Source organism: Oncorhynchus kisutch, linkage group LG25 (assembly GCF_002021735.2).
Source record: "Oncorhynchus kisutch isolate 150728-3 linkage group LG25, Okis_V2, whole genome shotgun sequence".
NCBI classification, from domain to species: Eukaryota; Metazoa; Chordata; class Actinopteri; order Salmoniformes; family Salmonidae; genus Oncorhynchus; species Oncorhynchus kisutch.
In genome coordinates, this window is record NC_034198.2 from 19,422,122 (window position 1) to 19,446,166 (window position 24,045).

The 24,045-nt window shown below is 44.0% G+C and overlaps 1 protein-coding gene across 6 annotated transcripts in view; it reads left to right on the forward strand.

The window, feature by feature from the left end:
• The window catches only part of LOC109870200 (myosin phosphatase Rho interacting protein), a 74,206-nt gene that overhangs the window by 35,602 nt on the left and 14,559 nt on the right, over positions 1-24,045 (forward strand). For 3 of the 6 annotated variants that reach the window (XM_020460607.1, XM_020460606.1, XM_031804560.1), the window contains exons 8-14: positions 11,324-11,428; positions 13,139-13,195; positions 13,819-13,887; positions 14,140-14,229; positions 14,429-15,106; positions 15,257-15,394; positions 16,960-19,638. In XM_020460607.1, coding sequence (XP_020316196.1) covers positions 11,324-11,428; positions 13,139-13,195; positions 13,819-13,887; positions 14,140-14,229; positions 14,429-15,106; positions 15,257-15,394; positions 16,960-19,638 — 3,816 coding nt within the window. The remainder of the gene's footprint in view (positions 1-11,323; positions 11,429-13,138; positions 13,196-13,818; positions 13,888-14,139; positions 14,230-14,428; positions 15,107-15,256; positions 15,395-16,959; positions 19,639-24,045) is intronic. The other 3 variants (XM_031804562.1, XM_031804561.1, XM_020460608.2) reach the window with 1 other exon arrangement.

Sequence of the window (24,045 nt, forward strand, 5' to 3'; positions counted from 1 at the left end):
TTATTTTTCAAATTGCCATGTTTTGTTTCTAAATGTCTGCACAAGAGTGAAGGTTTCATCGAGTTGTGAGATAGTACTTTTGCACATATAACACACTGGCTGAGGAAAGGCACTTGTCCCAATATAAATGAACCCCAAATCAATGTAGTTCTCATCATATTTGCGCCTCTTCGATGGTCCAACATCCCTGTCTGTTCGGTGCTTTCCTGGGTAAGGGGGCAGTAGCTCTTCGGCTGCATCAGATTCACAACTGTCAGTGTCCGTGTTAGCTGGGCTACAACATGTAGAATTACTGATGCTAGCATTGGATGTGCTCGTGGAGGCAGAACTTGTGTCGTCGTCAGGTGCCGGTGTAGTACTGTTGGTAGTAGCAGTACTACCAGTAGAGCTGGTATGTGTCTCTGGATGCAGGCCTTACTTTTTTTTAAACCATTTATCAATTTTAGAGCAAACAGATTGAGCAGCAGCTACGTTTGGCTACATACGGTCTGTTAGTGGAATTCCCACGAGAGAATAACGGTTATTGTGATTGGATGTTAATTATTTGACTAGGCTACCTGTATTTGACATTGTGTTATTTTGCTGAACACTAGTTGGTTGAATTTTATTTTTGGTAGTGAAATGAGGCTACTCAGGGGAGAAAAAAACCTCACCCAAATGTATAGCCCCGTTGGAAAATATGAATTAACTGTTTGAAAATGTAAATAAATAAAACATGGGAATCACATTTTTATCTGGCGTACCCCGACAGCATTGCGCGTACCCCCCAGTTTGGGAACACCTGCTCTACATTAATCATTTGGAAAGAAATATTTAGAAAAGGAGTACTTTGACCAAATTTCCAAAATGTATTTTCTTAACATTGTCACCAAGTTAACCCAAACTATTTACTGTATTAAATTGCCCATTGTTCTATAATAAAGATAACCTTTCACATTGAACAGCACTGTTCTTTGTTTACACTCTTTTGGCATCGTTAGATAATTCACATTGGAACACACGCAACTGTGGCCATGTGCTAAAGCAGTAAGGAAGTGCTTAAAAAACAAATGAAAAGATTTCAACAATATCAAATGTATTTATATATTTATATAGCTGATATCTCAAAGTGCTGTACAGAAACCCAGCCTAAAACCCCAAACAGCAAGCAATGCAGGTGTAGAAGCACAGTGGCTAGGAAAAACTCCTTAGAAAGGCCAAAACCTAGGAAAAAACCTAGAGGAACCAGGCTATGATGGGTGGCCAGTCCTCTTCTGGCTGTGCCGGTTGGAGATTATAACAGAACATGGCCAAGATGTTCAAATGTTCATAAATGACCAGCATGGTCAAATAATAATAATCTCAGTAGTTGTCGAGGGTGCAGCAAGTCAGCACCTCAGGAGTAAATGTCAGTTGGCTTTTCATAGCCGATCATTAAGAGTATATCTCTCACTCCTGCTGTCTCTAGAGAGTTGAAAACAGCAGGTCTGGGACAGGTAGCACGTCCGGTGAACAGGTCAGGATTCCATAGCCGCAGGCAGAACAGTTGAAACTGGAGCAGCAGCACGGACAGGTGGACTGGGGACAGCAAGGAGTTATCATGCCAGGTAGTCCTGAGTCATGGTCCTAGGGCTCAGGTCTTCAGAGAGAAAAATAATTAGAGAGAGCATACTTAAATTCACACAGGACACCTGTGTGTGATTTCCTGCAAGACAGGAATGTCAGTGTTCTGCCATGGCCAGCGAAGAGCCTGGATCTCAATCCCATTGAGCACGTCTGGGACCTGGGATCGGAGGGTGAGGGCTAGGGCCATTCCCCCCAGAAATGTCCGGGAACTTGCAGGTGTCTTGGTGGAAGTGTGGGGTAACATCCCACAGCAAGAACTGGCAAATCTGGTGCAGTCCATGAGGAGGAGATGCACTGCAGTTCTTAATGCAGCTGGTGGCCACACCAGATACTGACTGTTTGATTTTGACCCCCCCCCCCCCCCCCCCCCCTTTGTTCAGGGACACATTCAATTTCTGCTAGGCACATATCTGTGGAACTTGTTCAGTTTATTTCTCAGTTGTTAAATCTTGCTATGTTCATACAAATATTTACACGTTAAGATAAACGCAGTTGACAGTGAGAGGACGTTTCTTTTTTTGCTGAGTTTATATACTGTATTGTATTCTATACCACACCACTGACTGTTAAACAGCCATCCAGCACATCAGAGGCTGCTGCCTATAGACAGATTAGGAGTCACTGGCAACCTTAAGGAAATGAAACACTAGCCACTTTAATAATGTCTCCATATCTTTCATTACTCATCTCATATGTGTATATATTCTGTTCTATGCCACTGTATCTTAGTCCAATGCCGCTCATATACAGTGGGAAAACAAGTATTTGATACACTGCTGATTTTGCAGGTTTTCCTACTTACAAAACACGTAGAGGTCTGTCATTTTTATCATAGGTACACTTCAACTGTGAGAGACGGAATCTAAAACAAAAATCCAGAAAATCACATTGTATGATTTTTAAGTAATTAAGTTGTTTCCTTCTCACCAAGCTGCTTGCCTATTGTCCTGTAGCCCATTGTGCAGGTCTACAATTTTATCCCTGATGTCCTTACACAGCTGTCTGGTCTTGGCCATTGTGGAGAGGTTGGAGTCTGCTTGATTGAGTGTGTGGACAAGTGTCTTTTATACAGGTACTCAAAATCTGTATTGGGAAGGGTCTGTATTCTCTAGAATATATATGTAAAAAAGGGATAATGTAAAGATATCCACTGATATGGACCCTTTCCACCCAGTGAAACCTCCCTGGTCTTTGTAGTTGAACGTGTGCTTGAAATTCACTTCTCGAGTGATGGACCGTACACGTAATTGTATGTGTGGGGTTATTCAAAACCATCTATTATTGAACACTGACTGAGTCCATGCAACTTATTATGCGATTTGTTGAGACACATATTTGACTCCTGAACTTTACATGATTTAAGTTTGCCATAACAACGTTACATGGCATTTCAGCTTTAAATGGCTAAAATGTTCTACTAACAAATTCCACTTTGATATTAAATCAAATCAAATTTTATTTGTCACATACACATGGTTAGCAGATGTTAATGCGAGTGTAGCGAAATGCTTGTAGAAAAAGAATTCTCTTGGCAGATAATGCGGTCTACATTTGATTGTGAGGAATTCTAAATCAGGTGAACAGAAGGATTTGAGTTCCTGTATGTTTCTTTCATCACACCATGTCACGTTGGCCATAAGGCATACGCCCCCACCCCTCTTCTTACCAGAAAGATGTTTGTTTCTGTCGGCGCGATGCGTGGAGAAACCCGTTGGCTGCACCACTTCGGATAGCGTCTCTCCGGTGAGCCACGTTTCCGTGAAGCAAAGAACGTTACAGTCTCTGATGTCCCTCTGGAATGCTACCCTTGCTCGGATTTCATCAACCTTGTTGTCAAGAGACTGGACATTGGCAAGAAGAATGCTAGGGAGTGGTGCACGGTGTGCCCGTCTCCGGAGTCTGACCAGAAGACCGCCTCGTTTCCCTCTCTTTCGGAGTCGTTTTTTTGGGTCGCTGCATAGGATCTGCTCCGTTGTACTGTTTGTAAGGCAGAACACAGGATCCGCGTCGCGAAAAACATATTCTTGGTCGTACTGATGGTGAGTTGACGCTGATCTTATATTCAGTAGTTCTTCTCGACTGTATGTAATGAAACCTAAGATGACCTAGGGTACTAATGTAAGAAATAACACGTAAAAAAACAAAAAACTGCATAGTTTCCTAGGAACGCGAAGCGGCCATCTTCATGACACCAAGGTGGCATAGCAGTTCAGACGTCTTTTGTCCTCGTCTTGTCGTGTCCTGTATATATATATATATATTTACAACTTTTTTTTTTCTTTTTTTCATCAACTCATCTTCAAAACACTCTCCTGCAACCCGCCTCACCAATGTATATTTATAAAAAAGTATTATTTACCTCAAATCTGTAATCCTCCAAGAAGCTAGCCAGAAACTCCAAGAAGCTAGCCTGAAACTAGTCAGAAGCTAGCCAGAAGCTAGCCTGAAACTAGCCAGAAGCTAGCCTGAAACTAGCCAGAAGCTAGCCTGAAACTAGCCAGAAGCTAATCAGAAGCTAGTTAGCTTCTTTACTGGCAAATCGTTAGTATTCAGCTAACCACGGTTTGTGGTCATCAGCTATCCTTTAGCTCGAAAATCTATCGCCAGTTCTGTACGGCGCAGCGCGGCTCGGAACGGAACATACCGGACCAATTTTTCTCTCCATGTCCCTGGATTTCGACTGCTCTCTGGACATTCATACCCGGATCTCACAGCTAGCTAGCTGCTATCCGTGTGACTATCGGCCTTCGTCGATTCCGGAGCAAACATCAATTATTCCGGAGCTAGCAAGCTCCGTCAATCACTCCTGAGTTCCATCAATCACACCTGGGCTGCAGTCACCTATCCGGACCCGTTTTACTGCCTTCGCGGAGCCCCACCGGGCCTTCACAACTGGACTGCCGACGTTATCTACCCGAAGGAGTTATTCGGCTGGCTCCTCCGTCGCGACGTTACCTGAACGCCCATCTGCGGCCTGCTAACCGTTAGCTGTCTTACCGGCTGCTACCTGAATAGACAATCGGACAATTTTTTATTTTTTATTATTTTTTTATTATTATTATTATGTTTTCTTCTTGGGCCTCTATAACTATATCTATTGTTTTTATTTTTGTTGTTGTTGTGTGATTTGGATTAATCCCCTCTACCACACGGAACCCCACTAATCTACTGACGGAACGCAAGAGGTGACTAACAACAGACCTCCATCCTATGCTAGCTTGCTACCGATGCCCTGGCTAGCTGTCTAAATCACCAACCAACCTCTCCACTCACCGGACCCTTTTGATCACTCGACTAAGCATGCCTCTCCTTAATGTCAATATGTCTTGTCCATTGCTGTTCTGGTTAGTGTTTATTGGCTTATTTCACTGTAGAGCCTCTAGTCCTGCTCACTATACCTTATCCAACCTATTAGTTCCACCACCCACACATGCAATGTCATCTCCTGGTTTCAACGATGTTTCTAGAGACAATATCTCTCTCTTCATCACTCAATACCTAGGTTTACCTCCACTGTATTCACATCCTACCATACATTTGTCTGTACATTATACCTTGATGCTATTTTATCGCCCCCAGAAACCTCCTTTTACTCTATGTTCCAGACGTTCTAGACGACCAATTCTCATAGCTTTTAGCCGTACCCTTATTCTACTCCTCCTATGTTCCTCTGGCGATGTAGAGGTGAATCCAGGCCCTGCAGTGCCTAGCTCCACTCCTATTCCCCAGGCGCTCTCTTTTGACGACTTCTGTAACCGTAATAGCCTTGGTTTCATGCATGTTAACATTAGAAGCCTCCTCCCTAAGTTTGTTCTATTCACTGCATTAGCACACTCTGCCAACCCGGATGTTCTAGCTGTGTCTGAATCCTGGCTTAGGAAGACCACCAAAAATTCAGACATTTTAATTCCAAACTACTGCCAAAGGGGGCGGTGTTGCAATCTACTGCAAAGATAGCCTGCAGAGTTATGTTCTACTATCCAGGTCTGTACCCAAACAATTTGAACTTCTACTTTTAAAAATCCACCTCTCTAAAAACAAGTCTCTCACCGTTGCCGCCTGCTATAGACCACCCTCTGCCCCCAGCTGTGCTCTGGACACCATATGTGAACTGATTGCCCCCCATCTATCTTCAGAGTTCGTGCTGCTAGGCGACCTAAACTGGAACATGCTTAACACCCCAGCCATCCTACAATCTAAACTTGATGCCCTCAATCTCACACAAATTATCAATGAACCTACCAGGTACCTCCCCAAAGCCTTAAACACGGGCACCCTCATAGATATCATCCTAACCAACTTCCCCTCTAAATACACCTCTGCTGTCTTCAACCAAGATCTCAGCGATCACTGCCTCATTGCCTGCATCCGTAATGGGTCAGCGGTCAAACGACCTCCACTCATCACTGTAAAACGCTCCCTGAAACACTTCTGCGAGCAGGCCTTTCTAATCGACCTGGCCGGGGTATCCTGGAAGGATATTGATCTCATCCCGTCAGTAGAGGATGCCTGGATATTTTTTTTAAATGCCTTCCTAACCATCTTAAATAAACATGCCCCATTCAAGAAATTTAGAACCAGGAACAGATATAGCCCTTGGTTCTCCCCAGACCTGACTGCCCTTAACCAACACAAAAACATCCTATGGCGTTCTGCATTAGCATCGAACAGCCCCCGTGATATGCAGCTGTTCAGGGAAGCTAGAAACCATTATACACAGGCAGTTAGAAAAGCCAAGGCTAGCTTTTTCAAGCAGAAATTTGCTTCCTGCAACACTAACTCAAAAAAGTTCTGGGACACTGTAAAGTCCATGGAGAATAAGAACACCTCCTCCCAGCTGCCCACTGCACTGAAGATGGGAAACACTGTCACCACTGATAAATCCACCATAATTGAGAATTTCAATAAGCATTTTTCTACGGCTGGCCATGCTTTCCACCTGGCTACTCCTACCCCGGACAACAGCACTGCACCCCCAACAGCAACTCGCCCAAGCCTTCCCCATTTCTCCTTCTCCCAAATCCATTCAGCTGATGTTCTGAAAGAGCTGCAAAATCTGGACCCCTACAAATCAGCCGGGCTAGACAATCTGGACCCTTTCTTTCTAAAATTATCTGCCGAAATTGTTGCCACCCCTATTACTAGCCTGTTCAACCTCTCTTTCGTGTCATCTGAGATTCCCAAAGATTGGAAAGCAGCTGCGGTCATCCCCCTCTTCAAAGGGGGGGACACTCTTGACCCAAACTGCTACAGACCTATATCTATCCTACCGTGCCTTTCTAAGGTCTTCGAAAGCCAAGTCAACAAACAGATTACCGACCATTTCGAATCTCACCATACCTTCTCTGCTATGCAATCCGGTTTCAGAGCTGGTCATGGGTGCACCTCAGCCACGCTCAAGGTCCTAAACGATATCTTAACCGCCATCGATAAGAAACATTACTGTGCAGCCGTATTCATTGATCTGGCCAAGGCTTTCGACTCTGTCAATCACCATATCCTCATCGGCAGACACGACAGCCTTGGTTTCTCAAATGATTGCCTCGCCTGGTTCACCAACTACTTCTCTGATAGAGTTCAGTGTGTCAAATCGGAGGGTCTGCTGTCCGGACCTCTGGCAGTCTCTATGGGGGTGCCACAGGGTTCAATTCTTGGACCGACTCTCTTCTCTGTATACATCAATGAGGTCGCTCTTGCTGCTGGTGAGTCCCTGATCCACCTCTACGCAGACGACACCATTCTGTATACTTCCGGCCCTTCTTTGGACACTGTGTTAACAACCCTCCAGGCAAGCTTCAATGCCATACAACTCTCCTTCCGTGGCCTCCAATTGCTCTTAAATACAAGTAAAACTAAATGCATGCTCTACAACCGATCGCTACCTGCACCTACCCGCCTGTCCAACATCACTACTCTGGACGGCTCTGACTTAGAATACGTGGACAACTACAAATACTTAGGTGTCTGGTTAGACTGTAAACTCTCCTTCCAGACCCATATCAAACATCTCCAATCCAAAGTTAAATCTAGAATTGGCTTCCTATTTCGCAACAAAGCATCCTTCACTCATGCTGCCAAACATACCCTTGTAAAACTGACCATCCTACCAATCCTCGACTTTGGCGATGTCATTTACAAAATAGCCTCCAATACCCTACTCAACAAATTGGATGCAGTCTATCACAGTGCAATCCGTTTTATCACCAAAGCCCCATATACTACCCACCATTGTGACCTGTACGCTCTCGTTGGCTGGCCCTCGCTTCATACTCGTCGCCAAACCCACTGGCTCCATGTCATCTACAAGACCCTGCTAGGTAAAGTCCCCCCTTATCTCAGCTCGCTGGTCACCATAGCATCTCCCACCTGTAGCACACGCTCCAGCAGGTATATCTCTCTAGTCACCCCCAAAACCAATTCTTTCTTTGGCCGCCTCTCCTTCCAGTTCTCTGCTGCCAATGACTGGAACGAACTACAAAAATCTCTGAAACTGGAAACACTTATCTCCCTCACTAGCTTTAAGCACCAACTGTCAGAGCAGCTCACAGATTACTGCACCTGTACATAGCCCACCTATAATTTAGCCCAAACAACTACCTCTTTCCCAACTGTATTTAATTTTTATTTATTTATTTATTTTGCTCCTTTGCACCCCATTATTTTTATTTCTACTTTGCACATTCTTCCATTGCAAAACTACCATTCCAGTATTTTACTTGCTATATTGTATTTACTTTGCCATCATGGCCTTTTTTGCCTTTACCTCCCTTCTCACCTCATTTGCTCACATTGTATATAGACTTGTTTATACTGCATTATTGACTGTATGTTTGTTTTTACTCCATGTGTAACTCTGTGTCGTTTTATCTGTCGAACTGCTTTGCTTTATCTTGGCCAGGTCGCAATTGTAAATGAGAACTTGTTCTCAACTTGCCTACCTGGTTAAATAAAGGTAAAATAAATAAATAAAAAATCTCTGTCGGCGCCGGATGGCGTCGATCAGTGACACAAAATCTCAATTTAGTTTTAAATTCAGGCTGTAACGTAACAAAATGTGTAGGTAAGAGTTGAATACTTTCTGAAAGGCACTGTATATTGTCCATACTGTCTATACCTTGTATTTGTATCCCGGATATTTCTTCTGATATTTCATCATCATGTTTCTTTTTTTTGTTCTTTAAAATATATATTTTTTGTATTAGTGTTGTACTGTTACATTTCTTGCACTGCTAGGGCTAGAAACATGCATTTCCCTGCTGCTGCTTTAACATATGTGTACGTGACAAATAAACTTTGATTTGAAATGACACACAGCACCAGATCTCTAAAATAGGAGCTTTGTTAGATTCTGTGAGCTGTTGCACATGAAGCAGACTTTTTCTGTCTTGTGTGTGTTTGTAAAATAGATATATATTTTCTCTCTGTGTCTGTCTGTGTGTCCTTGTTTCGGTTAGAGGTCAAAGGATCTGGAGAGTGTGCTGTATTAATTTCCAGTTTCCATTATGTGGCTGGATTCCCGTGATGATACTAACTTCCCTTTCCCACTCTGCCCTTGCCGGGACAAAACGCCTCTGTTGTAGGACCAACAACAGAAAGACCTCAAAGAGAGAGACTGTACCCAAAATGTTCCTCCAAAAAGGTGTCCCGGGCCAAAGTGCCCCCAGAAGAGTTGTTTTTATGACCTGTTTGTCCTGTCTTGTCAAGCACAAGGGCACTTGTAGTAAACATCATCCTACCTGCACTTACACACACTCTCTCAATTCAAGGGCTTTATTGGCATGGCAAACTTGTATGTTAACATTGCCAAAGCAAGTGAAGTAGATAATAAACTAAAGTAAAATAAACAATACAAATTAACAGTAAACATTACACTCACAGAGGTTCCAAAAGAATAAAGACATTTCAAATGTCATATGTATATATACACAGTATTGTAACGATGTGCAAATAGTGAAAGTACAAGAGGGAAAATTAATAAGCATAAATATGTGTTGTATTTACAATGGTGTCTGTTCTTCACTGGTTGCCCTTTTCTTGTGGCAACAGGTCACAAACCGTGCTGCTGTGAGGGCACACTGGTATTTCACCTAGTAGATATGAGTTTATCAAAATTGGGTTTGTTTTTGAATTCTTTGTGGATCTGTGTAATCTAATATTGTCACTTATTTGGCAGGAGGCTAAGAAGTGCAGCTCAGTTTCCACCTCATTTTGTGGGCAGTGTGCACATAGCCTGTCTTTTTTGAGTGCCAGGTCTGCCTACGTCGGCCTTCCTCAATAGCAAGGCTATGCTCACTGAGTCTGTACATAGTCAAAGCTTTCGTTAAGTTTAGGTCAGTCACTGTGGTCAGGTATTCTGCCACTGTGTACTCTGTTTAGGGCCAAGTAGCATTCTAGTTTACTGTTCTTTTTGTTAATTCTTTCCAATGTGTTAAGTAATTATCTTTTTGTTTTCTCATGATTTGGTTGGATCTAATTGTGTTGCTGTCCGGGATCTCTGCGGGGTGTGTTTGTCTCTCTCTCTCTCCTCTCCTTTTCTATCTCTACTGTTCTCTCTCTCTCATCTCCGTTTCTATCTCTACTGTTCTCTCTCCTCGGGTTCTGTCTCTACTTTTCTCTCTCTCTCTCTCCTCGGTTTCTGTCTACTTTTCTCTCTCTCTCTCTCCTCGGTTTCTGTCTACTTTTCTCTCTCTCTCTCTCCTCGGTTTCTGTCTACTGTTCTCTCTCTCCTCTCTGTTTCTATCGCTACTGTTCTCTCTCCTCTCGGTTTCTGTCTACTGTTCTCTCTCTCTCTCCTCTCGGTTTCTGTCTACTGTTCTCTCTCTCTCTCCTCTCGGTTTCTGTCTACTGCTCTCTCTCTCTCTCCTCTCCTCTGTTTCTATCGCTACTGTTCTCTCTCTCTCTCCTCTCGGTTTCTGTCTACTGCTCTCTCTCCTCTCCTCGGTTTCTATCGCTACTGTTCTCTCTCTCTCTCCTCTCGGTTTCTGTCTACTGCTCTCTCTCTCTCTCCTCTCCTCTGTTTCTATCGCTACTGTTCTCTCTCTCCCCTCTCGGTTTCTGTCTACTGCTCTCTCTCTCCTCTCCTCGGTTTCTATCGCTACTGTTCTCTCTCTCTCTCCTCTCGGTTTCTGTCTACTGCTCTCTCTCTCTCTCTCCTCTCCTCGGTTTCTATCGCTACTGTTCTCTCTCTCCTCTCGGTTTCTGTCTACTGCTCTCTCTCTCTCCTCTCCTCTGTTTCTATCGCTACTGTTCTCTCTCTCCTCTCGGTTTCTGTCTACTGTTCTCTCTCTCCTCTCATCTCTGTTTCTATCGCTACTGTTCTCTCTCTCCCTCGTTCTTTCTGAGACACACTGCTCCTGGATGAGGCTTGTTTTCTCCTGCATCAGAGCATTGTCTTTGTTTCCATTCTATGGTTCAGTAAAAGGCTGTTGAGTTCAGTTCCATGTTAGAATATGTGTGATTCTGTTAAAAAAGAAGTTGTTCTTGTGACAGTGCAGAGAGATGTTAGCACATGTTAAACTGTTCACATGGGAGGATTGTTCTTCTCATAAAAACAAATTGCATACCACAGAAATGAAGGCTATAATATGTTTGGTAGGTAGACTGTTCTGTAAAAGTGTGAGGGGAAACTGGGAGAAACGGAATTGGGCTCATGACACATTGATGAGCTATTTTGACACACATGGCTGCTGTAGTATTGACGTCATGTCGTGTGTTTCAGGAGCAGAGACATGACCTGGGCCAGAGTCTGGACTTCCCCTCCACTCTGCCCCCTCTGAGACGAGCTAAGTCCCTGGACCGCAGGACCACCGAGTCTGTCATGACCGTTAGTACCATTTTTCTCTCTTCTGTCATTCCGTCTTACTACGTTACCTCTCAGGGTGTGCCTACTCAAACACACACCAGGGAGAGTTTGAAACGGAGAACATTGTAATCAGTGAGAGTTGTTTACCGAAGGCGTGTGTGCGTGTTCTTGTATGTGTGGGCTAAGCTGAAGGAGCTTTCTCTCCAAGGCCAGACAACACCACAATAGTTCTGCTGTTCTCCTAAAGCTGTGGGGTTAGAGGTCATCAGCAACGCCAGGACTTTAGCCCGGCTGAGTTGAGGGGTCGTGGGGTTGGTGGAGTATACGGGTTGGGTAACATTGTGGGTATAAGGGTTGGGTAACAGGGTTAAGAGTATTTGGGTTGAGAAAGGGCCCAGCAGGCCTTAGCTAGTGTAAATGTTATGATAATGAGCCACTGTGTCCTATTAAAGCACTAAACATTTTAAACACGTGGTACTGGAGTTTTTGGCTAGAACATCATGTCATTACAGCAGCTTTGGTTGGGAAATTATACTCCTGGCTTGTTTGTAGTAATGAATGAATGAACGCATATTGGTACACAGTGTCTTTTGTTGGTTCAATGACATAGGCCATCAAGGGATTGTTATAGTTTCATAAACTGATTATCGATTAGTCTGCACCTCGTGGACTTTGACAAAGTCATTAGGTATTTTGGGGGGTCTTTTACTTCCTACTTTTTGGGGCTGTATTCGTGACCAGGGTTTTTATGACTGGGATGTTAGATTATACTGTAAACTAACGGACAGTCAAGGGCACTGTGGTGGGTGATGTGGTTAGGACATACTGTTTCAGAGCTGGTTGGTTGGTGTCCTGGATGTCCTAATGCAGTCCTCCATGCTACAGGGGGCAGCACAGTCTCCTCTCCTGTCCAGGTTACCTTCTTGCTACTCATGTGTTCGGCCATGGCCCTCAGGCCTCTGTGTGTCGGCACCCAATCTGCTGTGTGTATGTTTGAGGAGTGTGTGTGCCACAAACCAGCACTGCTTCCCCAGGGCACTTTGTGTGTTTTCTTCCACTGTGTGAAACCACAACAGACATGAACTGTTTTATTGGACTTGTACAGAAGGCTCTGTGATGTTGAATGGAGTAGGTACATATTTCCCCTAACCACTGGTCCAGGGACAGTTTTATTATTGTATCCTCCTAATGTTTATGGTAAGATTGGTGGTAAGGTAATCTGATCCTAGATATGTGATCAGGGGAAACTCCTACCTCGCGCAGAGCCAGCATGTGGAGGATGTTTTCCTGCTCTTTCTCAGATATCAAGTTTTGTTTTGAAGGTTGACCAAAGTTAACTGAAGGGACTTTTTGAACCTTACAAATGTTTCTAAATATGTTACCATCTAAGTAACAAAGTGCAGAAAATGTAGCATGTTGTTACTCTAGTCACTTAGTCGGGTTAATTCATACTTTTCTTTCAGCTGTGGGTGCCTGTAAGTATGACCTGTTAAAATGATGGAGTCCTAAGTAGAACCGAGAGGGGCTGTGGTTTTTAAAAGGCTGCAAGTTTAGTATCTGTGTGTTTCAGCATCTCTTGGTTCATCTTGCATGATCTTACTGTGTGGGTTCACTCGACTGCCACTAGACCACAGGTTGATTTTAATTGGCATTTTTAAAGAGGTTACATTTTGTGTTATGCTTTTAGGAATGGTGTGTAATAATGCTGAGCATATTTGTTTCTCATTCCAGCCCGACTTGCTGAACTTCAAGAAAGGTTGGATGGTGAAGCTGGATGAGCAAGGACATGTAAGCAAGAAATAAAAGCTAGGAACTTCACCAGAACAACTGATGTTGCTTTTCTATTGTTTCAGGGAAGTTTAAACGCTTGAAGAAATAACATTTATTGATGCCATGAGATTTGAAAATGGCACTTTTCTGTTTGGTGAGTTTATCAAAGTAGGCAAGTCGGTTGAATTTCAAACGGTTGTCTGAACGTTCACCTAGAACATTCCAGAATGTCTTTAGCATTCTATGGCCTGTTAGTGCCATGGGCCAGCCAGTCTTTGATGGCACAGCTTCAATGGGTGACAGTTGAAAGGGTAATGTGGTGCTTCTCTTTTTACAGCTGTGTTTATTGTGTAGACTGATGCTCCAACGCTATATTACAGTCTAAATTAACATTAAGCTTTCATAGAAATCGTTACTTTTCAGAGGGCTACCAACATCACTTCAGTCTCCTCTGCTGTCATAGGGGTTTGTTCTTGTCTTTGTCTTTGCTGTGTGTATTGCACACAGAAGCCAAGCTCCTAATTATTCTTAGTTTCTGGCACTAAATGTATGTTTTTTTGCTCCGTCTACAGCAGTAACAGAACAGTTTCTGTATTCCCAGTGAACTCTGACCTGTGTTCCCTCTCTCCTTTTGTGAACAGTGGAAGAAGTATTGGTTCGTACTGACAGACCACAGCCTCGGATACTACAAGGACTCCATTGCTGAAGAGGTGACCTATTTTTCAATCCACCTAGACTGGTCAGTCGTCCTAGTTTAACTGTGACCACCAACAGCAGCAATGGCAGTAGTTATCTTTAAAGAGATGGAATACATGTTTGCCAATACAGTTTTGGTTTCCTATTGATATCTTCGTAAGTACCCAGTTAAAAAATGTATATTCTCCAACTCCTGCAGTGCTGATAAGAGTCTATTCTGTCTTCCTGATATTTTTTCCATCATCTGTAATGTTGCTGTATTGCAGGCTTCAGATCTGGACGGGGAAATAGACCTGTCTACGTGTTATAATGTCACTGAATACCAGGCTCAACGCAACTACGGCTTCCAGATACATGTAAGCCCCAATCACTCGCGTACAACCTCCGATTTATCTTTATGTAATAACAATGATTTGCATTTATGTATTCACTTTTTTAAATTATTATTTAAAAGCTCTTCAATGTAGGGATGTAACACACCCCTTTTACTATCACCGAAATAGTGCAGCAGTTAATAGCACAGTTTGAATCTAACGCCCCAACTGTCCTCCTCAGACCCAGGAGGGAATGCACACTCTGTCGGCCATGACTGCAGGCATAAGGAGGAACTGGATCCAGGCTGTCATGAAAAATGTCAGACCCTCCACTGCTCCGGATGTGGCAAGCAACCACGGCTCCTTCTCCCCACTGGAGGGACTGGTTCGGCCCGACGTGACCCAGGACTCCCTTTCCTCCGAAGCCTCGTCCATGGAGCGGGAGCCAGGGCCAGGCCCCAAGAAAAGTCGGGCCCGCGAGCGCCGGCGAGAGGGCCGTTCCAAGACCTTCGACTGGGCCGAGTTCCGACCCATTGCCCAGGCTCTGGCTCAGCAGCGGGCCCAGGAGGCCGAGCCCCTGCAGACTGACCTAGGAGATCCCGATCGGAGCCAGAGGCGGGAAGAACGAAGGAGGAGGTATGAGTCTGTGACTAGTTCCTCCGTGGACCAACCAGCAGGCTCCGAGGTTGGGAGAATGGACTATGAGAGTGGGGGAGGGAGTGAAGGCAGCCCTGGGGGTGAGAGTGGGGGTCCCCCCTCCCTGGAGAGGCAGCAGAAGGTGGAGGAGGAGATCGAGCAGCACTGGCAGCAGGTGGAGCAGACACCCATCAGGGATGAGAGGAGGGTACCTCTGCCCTCGACACTGCAGACCAGGGAGACGGCCGAGCTGGAGAAACTGCTGGAGAGCTACAAGAAAGGGGTGAATATGGGTTTTGTGTACATGTGTATGTGAGTGCGCATGTGGTTCACTTGAACCGAGATCAATGCAATGTAAAAGATTGGGTTCTTGATCAGTGCTCTCCTGTGTTTCCTCATTTTCACCTTGTCCGTTCTGTGGTGCCTCTCACAGGTAGAAGAGCTGAAGGTGCAGTTGGAGAGCTGTCACCAGCAGCTGGTCAACTCCAACCAGCACAAACACAATCTGGAGGTCCAGCTGAAGACTGCTCTGGAGAGAGAGCAGCACGTCCGCACCGGATATATCTCCCCGGTAAGCCCCACAGCTCTAGCTGCTTCTTCTTCTCCTCCACCTCCTCATCCTCAGAGCTGTTTTAGTCTCTAGAGGCAGTCGTGTTGAGTTCATACCTGAGCTACGATTTCATCAACTCAAAGTACAGATTGAACTGTGCGTTCTTCTTCCATTTCGTAACCTCCTTTGCATGTTGTATTTTTATTGTGAGAAAACATCAAACTGACTGACATCAAAGCTACAAACCAGCTCCAGAATGTGCCTTTGCATGAGTCCGTTCATTGCATGTGAGGAGAAACATGAAGATCTTGTTTTTCTGACTCCTTTTTACAGCTTCTTCTGGTTCTTCATCCCCTCTTGCTGTTGTTTTTTTAGATGTAGGACAGATTTCATGAACTCATGCTAGTGTATTGAACATGATGCATTCAATTAATGATTAACATTAGATGGATACGTTTCCTTATCAACGTTCCTGTAATGGTGTAAATGGCATGAATGCATTAGGCCACTAGGACTTCAACAGTACAGCCATAGTTGTTGAAATGATTACTTTTTTGGCTCAGAACTGTATAAAACCTTTTCGGCTTGTCTCATTATGAATTGTTTTGCATGCATTTCATATTTTAATAACCACTGTTCCGACCATCCATTTCTCTTTTAACTGATGTGTGAGCCATACCATTATGCAGGTGTTAGTTGTCTATTGGATTTTGCGTGTGTGTGTCTGAATGAGGGGAAAAAGAGAGAGGTGATAATCTGTCCGTATGGTGGGTGAATTGCAGCTTTTTTAATTCCTCACCACATATTGTGTAAATCTGTTGAGGTTATCAAAGACATTTTTTATTTTTTTGGATAGTTTGTGTAACAATCAAAATTAGATTCAGTTAAAAGGGGACTGAAATGTTTGAGTTGATGGCTATGATGTTTCGAGAGGGAGAGAGGGAATGTAGGCAATTTATGCTGACCTTTGCGTTTTTGCTGAAGCCTTCAAAACTGGGCATTGACATCCTCATAAGAAAGGAAAGTAATACATTTCCTGTTCATGTTGTGGGTTTTACTGGAACCATACATTGTACCTGCATTGTTACATTTGCAATTACGCAATGTGATGCAATTTGATGAGTGCCTTTTGAGAAATGTTTCTGTTTTTGTGAAAGACACGAAGAGTTCAGAAAAAGGAGATTTCAAGAACGTTGTTTATTCCTAGGACCTGGTATGCCACTCATCTCTAAGTAAACCACCTAGCTAGCACTAATTTTGCATTACTTACCCCATGAAATAACTCTAAACCATTTCATGTGCATGCTCTTTTGTGATTCACTAACCGTGGCCATTAAATCTCTTTCCATTGCTCTAATTCTAATAATTTAGCCAAATGATAGAAGCTGGGTTCTACCTCTGTAATGTTTTTAATCATTATGTTTAGTTACATAATTTTGTAGTCAAAATTATAATTATTATGATTTCATCATGTTTAATTTCTATGAATCCAGAGTGAAATAATTAATGGATTACCTAAAATATTTTAGCTAGCCTTTTTCACCCCGCTGTGTGTGTTAACCAACTGTCTGGTCCCCTTTTCCAAGCTGGATCTCCCTTTGGTTCTGGAGGCTGATATCGAGCCCCAGACGAAGAGGCCAGAACTGGTTCATTCACAAGCTCAGAGCTTAGCAAGGAAGTACCAGGAGACCAAAGAGCTCCTGCAGCTACAAGAACTGAAAAAGCGCAATATGCAGGCACAGCTTGGACTCTCGCTTTCTCACCTCTCCATCAAGGAACCTTACCTTCCCGACCCCCAAACAGCCCTTCTGAACAGCCTGCCTCCGTCAAAGCCACCCGTCGAAAAGACCGTCAGCGTTTTGATCAAAGATAGTGCAGACGTTATTCAAGAGTTAGAGGACTTGATCTCAGGAAAGCTCCTGACTCTAAAGGGACTGGATAGATTGCTAGGATCTCACAGTGAATTCAGTCTGGAGGGTAGTCAGGATATAGGAGAAAGGGGTAGCTGCGAGAGGCTCTTGCAGAGCTGGAAGTATCAGCAGGAGGTAGAGAACGAGATTATGAGGAAGAGCTTGGCCAGGGCGGGCGAAAGCATCCACAATTACGAATCACGACTCCTGACCATGGAAGACATGCTGGGAAGGGTTCAGAAGCAGAAGGTGGAGAGCCTGAAGAGCTCTTATGGACCGCCGTGTCAAAATGAAGAGCACTCTGAAAGCCACGAGATCACAATCAGGACTTTGTCCCAGAGGGTTGAACTTCTAACGAGCGAAAATGGAGCACTGCACCAGCGCTATCAGGAGATAGTGAACCAACTAACTGAGGCAGACAGGGAGATAGATAGGCTTAAAGCTGAGCTAATCAACCTGCAAGGCGGGAAACAGCACCTACTGGTCCTAGAGGAGCTGAACGGAGTTAGGGCCAGACTAGCGGAGAGCGAAGCCCACGCTATCGACAGGGAGTTCTATGAGCGTGAGCTGAATGAGAAGTCTGTGAAGCTTCATGAGGCGCTGGTCACCTTGGAGGTGCTAGGAAACAGCCTGAATGACACGGAGAGAAGACTGCAGCTGAAAGAGGCCACTCTCAAAGGTCTGGGATTCCAAATGGCCAAGGAAGTTGACGATGAGCCCCCTAAGGAGAAACTCAAAGAGCAGCTGGAGGCCACAGAGGCCAAGCTCTTAGAAAAGGAAGCGCTCCTTCAGTCCACACAGCATCTTTGTAGAGAACTTCAAGCTCAGACGGTTGAACTTAAAACTAGAAACCAGGAATCTGAGAGACTCCAAAGTCAGAAACTTGTAGAGGCAGAGAATGAGATTAGGATGTTGCGAGCAAAGTTAGAGGTAGAGGCAAAGTCAGCTCGGGGGGAGCAAGAAGTGAATGTTAGTGAAGAGTTGATGCAGACAAGTGAGAGGCAGGTAGTAGACGAAAGTGTTATAAAGCAATTAGTAGGTGGGGTAAAGATGAAGTCTGAGGCCCTTAGGCAGGTATTAGAGGTGTTAGCGAAGGTAGATATTAGTGTGGACAAAACACTAATTGATCTGAAAAGCACTTTACATATCACAGACTGCCTTGGGTCCTTTGAAGAGGAGCCGGATGAAGTAAGTCAGAGAGTAAGGAAAAGGTTGGTATTCGAGGCAGAGTTCTGTAGTCGTCTGTTAAGTGCTGTAGAGGTTAACCCAGGCGAGACGGAAGGTGAAAGTGCATGTAGTTTTGAAAGGCGTGTGGCAGAGCGTATGGTAGCTGAGAAGAGCATGTTGCTGTTGATGAACAGAATTTGTCCTCGACCAAAGATGGAAGTTGATAATGAGATGACTGGGACTGCACAGACCATGGAAGCAGACCTTTTGAATTGGTCCAGCTGGCTTGATAACGACACCAACACTCTCATTTTGAAAGATTTAACAGAGGCATTGCAAGATAAGGTGTTTTTATTGAACCTAATTGCCTCCACCATTGAGACGTCCACTAATGACAGGCTCCTGTCCTTGGTCCTAGCTAGCTTTGATTCCAGCAAACTAAAGAAACAATGGTCTGAGCACCTTGAAGATGCCGCCACAGAAGCCCACATGTCCTATCTCATCAGCAGGCTGAAGTTCCAACACGAGAAAGAGCTGAAAGAAACAATACTTGAAAAACGTCCGATTGGCAACTCCGACTGTGCCACCTGCTCTCAACTGAGAGAACTGAACCGAGATCTACAATCCAAAATGGCGGATATACAGAATTATCTGTCCAGCCTTGAAAGTCCTATGAGTGAAGATACTAGACCAATAACACACATTCAGATCGAAGGAGAGCCCATTGACTCCCTGGACAAGGCCATTCAGCTACAGGACATGGTGGCCAAGCACAAGCTGGAGCTGCGGGAGATCAAGGACGTCTACGCACAGGAAACAGAAAAGCTTCGACAGGAAGTGGCAAAGGTGGCCGAGATATTGCGTCTAGAACGTGAAGAGAACGTGAAGGAGATCGACTCTCTGACTGTCTGCATGGAGAACCTGAAGAAGAAACAGGAGATGGAGAGGAGTGTTCTGCTGGAGAAGCTCCACCACCAGATGGATGTCACCCCAGGAGGAAGCTATCTCACTGGGGCAGAGGATGGGACCATGTCCCCTGAGACCTCCACAACCTCCGCCCTCAAGAAGCAAATCCAGGATCTGGTGGCCCAGGTCTCAACCATGACGGAAGAGATTAAGCGGAGGGAGCGCCAGGGCGACGCAGCTACCCTCCGGCTGAAATACGACAAAGACCTGGAGAATCTGAAGGTGGAAGCCATTCCTTGTACTTGCTGTTCCTCCGTCCGTGATGCCTTCTGCCTCCTTGTGGCAACCCCCACCCTCCCCGACCCCTTCCGACCTGCCCTTACCCCCCTTTCCCCTCTAACCCTGCTCTGCTCACTCTGCTTTCCTTTTCTTTGTAAAACAGTATCATCCAATGTTGCATGGTTGACTAATTCACTGTTCAGTGCATGTGGTTGTTGACACTAGTTTTGTGCTGAGGAACCCATTTTGTTTCACAGGACAAGGTTAGTTAACGAGAACTCCCAGACCTAGGGCAACTGGAACATTGTTAATGTTGGAGGCAACCTATCTGCCTAGAGAGACTTACCAGAACCTGTCCGACAGTCACAGGAAAGTCAGGCTGACAGAATTGATTTTTTTAAGTCATGTTATATAGTGTCTGTTAGCATATTTTCACATCCAATGCTAAATTGCCCCTTATCATACCATAAAGTATAGTTGCTGATGAAATGAGTTCCTCAGAAGGCACAGTTTGATGTGCTTGATTACAGATTCCTTTCTTCAATAGGCGTTGTATATTAGAAGTGTCAAAGACAAATGGTTGAACCCCTTTTAAAGCTGTCTAACTATTGAGTTATCTTCAACAGACACATGATTTGGGTAATGAGGTGGATATATTGCTTTTTTTCTTGAGGATGAAATCAGCTGCATTTGAAGATGCATGGGGCTTACCTTTTTGTCTTTGATGTTGTGATGTTGCTTTAACTGGCTATAAATGTTCAACTTTCCCCCCCTGACTTGCTGATTAACAATTCATGGTAATTGACAGGCATTCAAAAACATTGTAGAATACTTGAAGCTTAGACTAATTACTTTTTTAGAAAAGTAACACTTAGAAGGAAGAAATGTAAAGCAAGATCTAATCGCAACTGAAAAGTTTACTAACCACAAGTCATTCCCTGATGATCATCTACCCAGAATCTTGGGTACTGTATGTAAACGTATAGTTACCCAGATGTTTCCATATGTCGTAGATCCAATGTTTGTATATATTTTGACTACAGAGTATTTCCTGGTAAAAATGTTTTCCTCCATTTTCATGGTCTCTCTAGATCACATTATGTTGTAGATGTGTATTAGAATTAAACACGTAATTTATGATCAGGCTCCAGCTGTACAGTCGTGGCCAAAAGTTTTGAGAATGACACAAATATTTAATTTCCACAACGTCTGCTGCTTCAGTGTCTTTAGATATTTTTGTCAGATGTTACTATGGAATACTGAAGTATTATTACAAGCATTTCATACGTGTCAAAGGCTTTTAATGACAATTATATGAAGTTGATGCAAAGAGTCAATATTTGCAGTGTTGACCCTTCTTTTTCAAAACCTCTGCAATCTGCCCTGGCATGCTGTCAATTAATGTCTGGGCCACATCCTGACTGATGGCAGTCCATTCTTGCATAATCAATGCTTGGAGTTCGTCAGAATTTGTGGGGTTTTGTTTGTCCACCCACCTCTTGAAGATTGACCACAAGTTCTCAATGAGATTAAGGTCTGGGGAGTTTCCTGGCCATGGACCCAAAATATCCATGTTTTTTTCCCCAAGCCACTTAGTTATCACTTTTGCCTTATGGCAAGGTGCTCCATCATGCTGGAAAAGGCATTGTTCGTCACCAAACTGTTCCTGGATGGTTGGTAGAAGTTGCTCTCTGATGATGTGTTGGTACCATTCTTTATCCACGGCTGTGTTCTTAGGCAAAATTGTGAGTGAGCCCACTCCCTTGGCTGAGAAGCAACCCCACACATGAATGGCTTCAGGATGCTTTACTGTTGGCATGACAGGACTAATGGTAGCGCTCACCTTGTCTTCTCCGGACAAGCTTTTTTCCAGATGCCCTAAACAATCAGAAAGGTGATTCATCAGAGAAAATTACTTTACCCGCAGTCCAATCCCTGTACCTTTTGCAGAATATCAGTCTGTCCCTGATGATTTTCCTGGAGAGAAGTGGCTTCTTTGCTTCCCTTCTTGACACCAGGCCATCCTCCAAAAGTCTTCGCCTTACTGTGTGTGCAGATGCACTCACACGTGCCTGCTGCCATTCCTGAGCAAGCTCTGTACTGGTGGTGCCCCAATCCCGCAACTGAATCAACTATAGGAGACTGTCCTGATGCTTGCTGCACTTTCTTGGGCGCCCTGAAGCCTTCTTCACAACAATTGAACCGCTTTCCTTGAAGTTCTTGATGATCTGAGAAATGGTTGATTTAGGTGCAGTCTTACTGGCAGCAATATCCTTGCCTGTGAAGCTCTTTTTGTGCAAAGCAATGATGACGGCACGTGTTTCCTTGCAGGTAGCCATGGTTGACAGAGGAAGAACAATGGTTCCAAGCACCACCCTCCTTTTGAAGCTTCCAGTCTGTTATTCGAACTCAATCAGCATGACAGAGTGATCTCCAGCCTTGTCCTCATCAACACTCACACCTGTGTTAACAAGAGCATCATTGACATGATGTCAGCTGGTCCTTTTGTGGCAGGGCTGAAATGCGGTGGAAATGTTTTTGGGGGATTCAGTTCATTTGTATAGCAAAGAGGGACTTTGCAATTAATTGCAATTCATCTTATCACTCTTCATAACATTCTGGAGTATATGAAAATTGCCATCATACAAACTGAGGCAGCAGACTTTGACACAAATATGAATTTTCATTCTCAACTTTTGACCACGACTGTATATGAATAGTTTTAAGAGCTGTTGTTTTCTGCATGTGTTTATTAGTCTTAAATAGAGTTTCTAAGCAGATGGCATGGGTTGTAAAACCTCAGGAAAGAAACATGCATGTAACTTCCAAAATAAAGGAAACACTTAAGTAAATTAGAGATGCAATGTATTTTGAAAGCAGGTGCTTCTACACAGGTGTGCTTATTGAGTTAATTAAGCATTTAACATGGGGTCATGTATAAAATGCCCAGTTGCCCATTATTTTGGCTAGCATGACTGTAAGAAGAGATCTGTCACTTTGAAAGAAGCTTCTCGGTAACCAGATCTCAACCCAATTTAATCTTAATGGAGATTCTGGAGTGGCGTCTAAGACAGCGTTTTTCACCACCATCAACAAACTACAAATTATGGAATTTCTCATGAAAGAATGGTATCGCATTCCTCCAATAGAGTTCCAGACGCTTGTAGAATATATGTCAATGCACACTGAAGCTGTTCTGTAAGCTTGTGGTGTCCCAACAACCTATTAAGACACTTGTTGAGACTATGTTGGTGTTTTCTTTATTTTGGCAGTTACATGCAGATCTTCGAGTCATGTTTACGACACAGTTGGATGCACAGATGACATGAAATGCAAGACATATGCTATTCCATGTATTTTGTTGCTGCCGGTGATATAATCTTTGTATTGTTGTTGTGTACAGGGATGGACAGGTGGTAGCCAGGTATTTGTGCAGTAGCAGTGCTCTTCCTGGTCATAGATGGCTGCTGTGTGTGCAGGACAGGTTTCATCCCTTGAACAGCACATTTCCACAGTTAGACCCACACTTTGTTTGCAAATTTCTCAATAGTGTAGTTGTATACTATACACCAGCCACCCCATTAAACAGGAAATGGTCCACACACACACTAAACAAAGGGCACGTGTTGCTTGTTGTGAAGTCACAACAGGAAGTGTCCCCATACAGTTAGTCGGAAGTTTACATACACCTTAGCCAAGTACATTTAAACTTAGTTGTTCACAATTCCTGACATTTAATCCAAGTAACAATTCCCTGTTTTAGGTTAGTTAGGATCACCAATTTATTTTAAGAATGTGAAATGTAGTGATTTATTTCAGCTTTTATTTCTTTCATCACATTCCCAGTGGATCAGAAGTTTACACACACTCAATTAGTATTTGGTAGCATTGCCTTTATATTGTTTAACGTGGGTCAAACGTTTTGGGTAGCCTTCCACAAGCTTCCCACAATAAGTTGGGTGAATTTTGGCCCATTCCTCCTGACAGAGCTGATGTAACGGAATCAGGTTTGTAGGCCTCCTTGCTTGCACAAGATTTTTCCGTTCTGCCCACAACTTTTCTATAGGATTGAGGTCAGGGCTTTGGGATGGCCATTCCAATACCTTGACTTTGTTGTCCTTAAGCCATTTTGCCACAACTTTGGAAGCATGCTTGGTGTCATTGTCCATTTGGAAGACCCATTTGCGACCAAGCTTCAGCTTCCTGACTGATGTCTTGAGATGTTGTTTCAATTTGCATACATTTTATGAAGTGCACCAGTCCCTCCTGCAGCAAAGCACCACACAACATGATGCTGCCACCCCCGTGCTTCATGGTTGGAATGGTGTTCTTCGGCTTGCAAGCCTCCCCCCTTTTCCTCCAAACACAACGATGGTCATTATGGCCAAACAGTTCTATTTTTGTTTCATC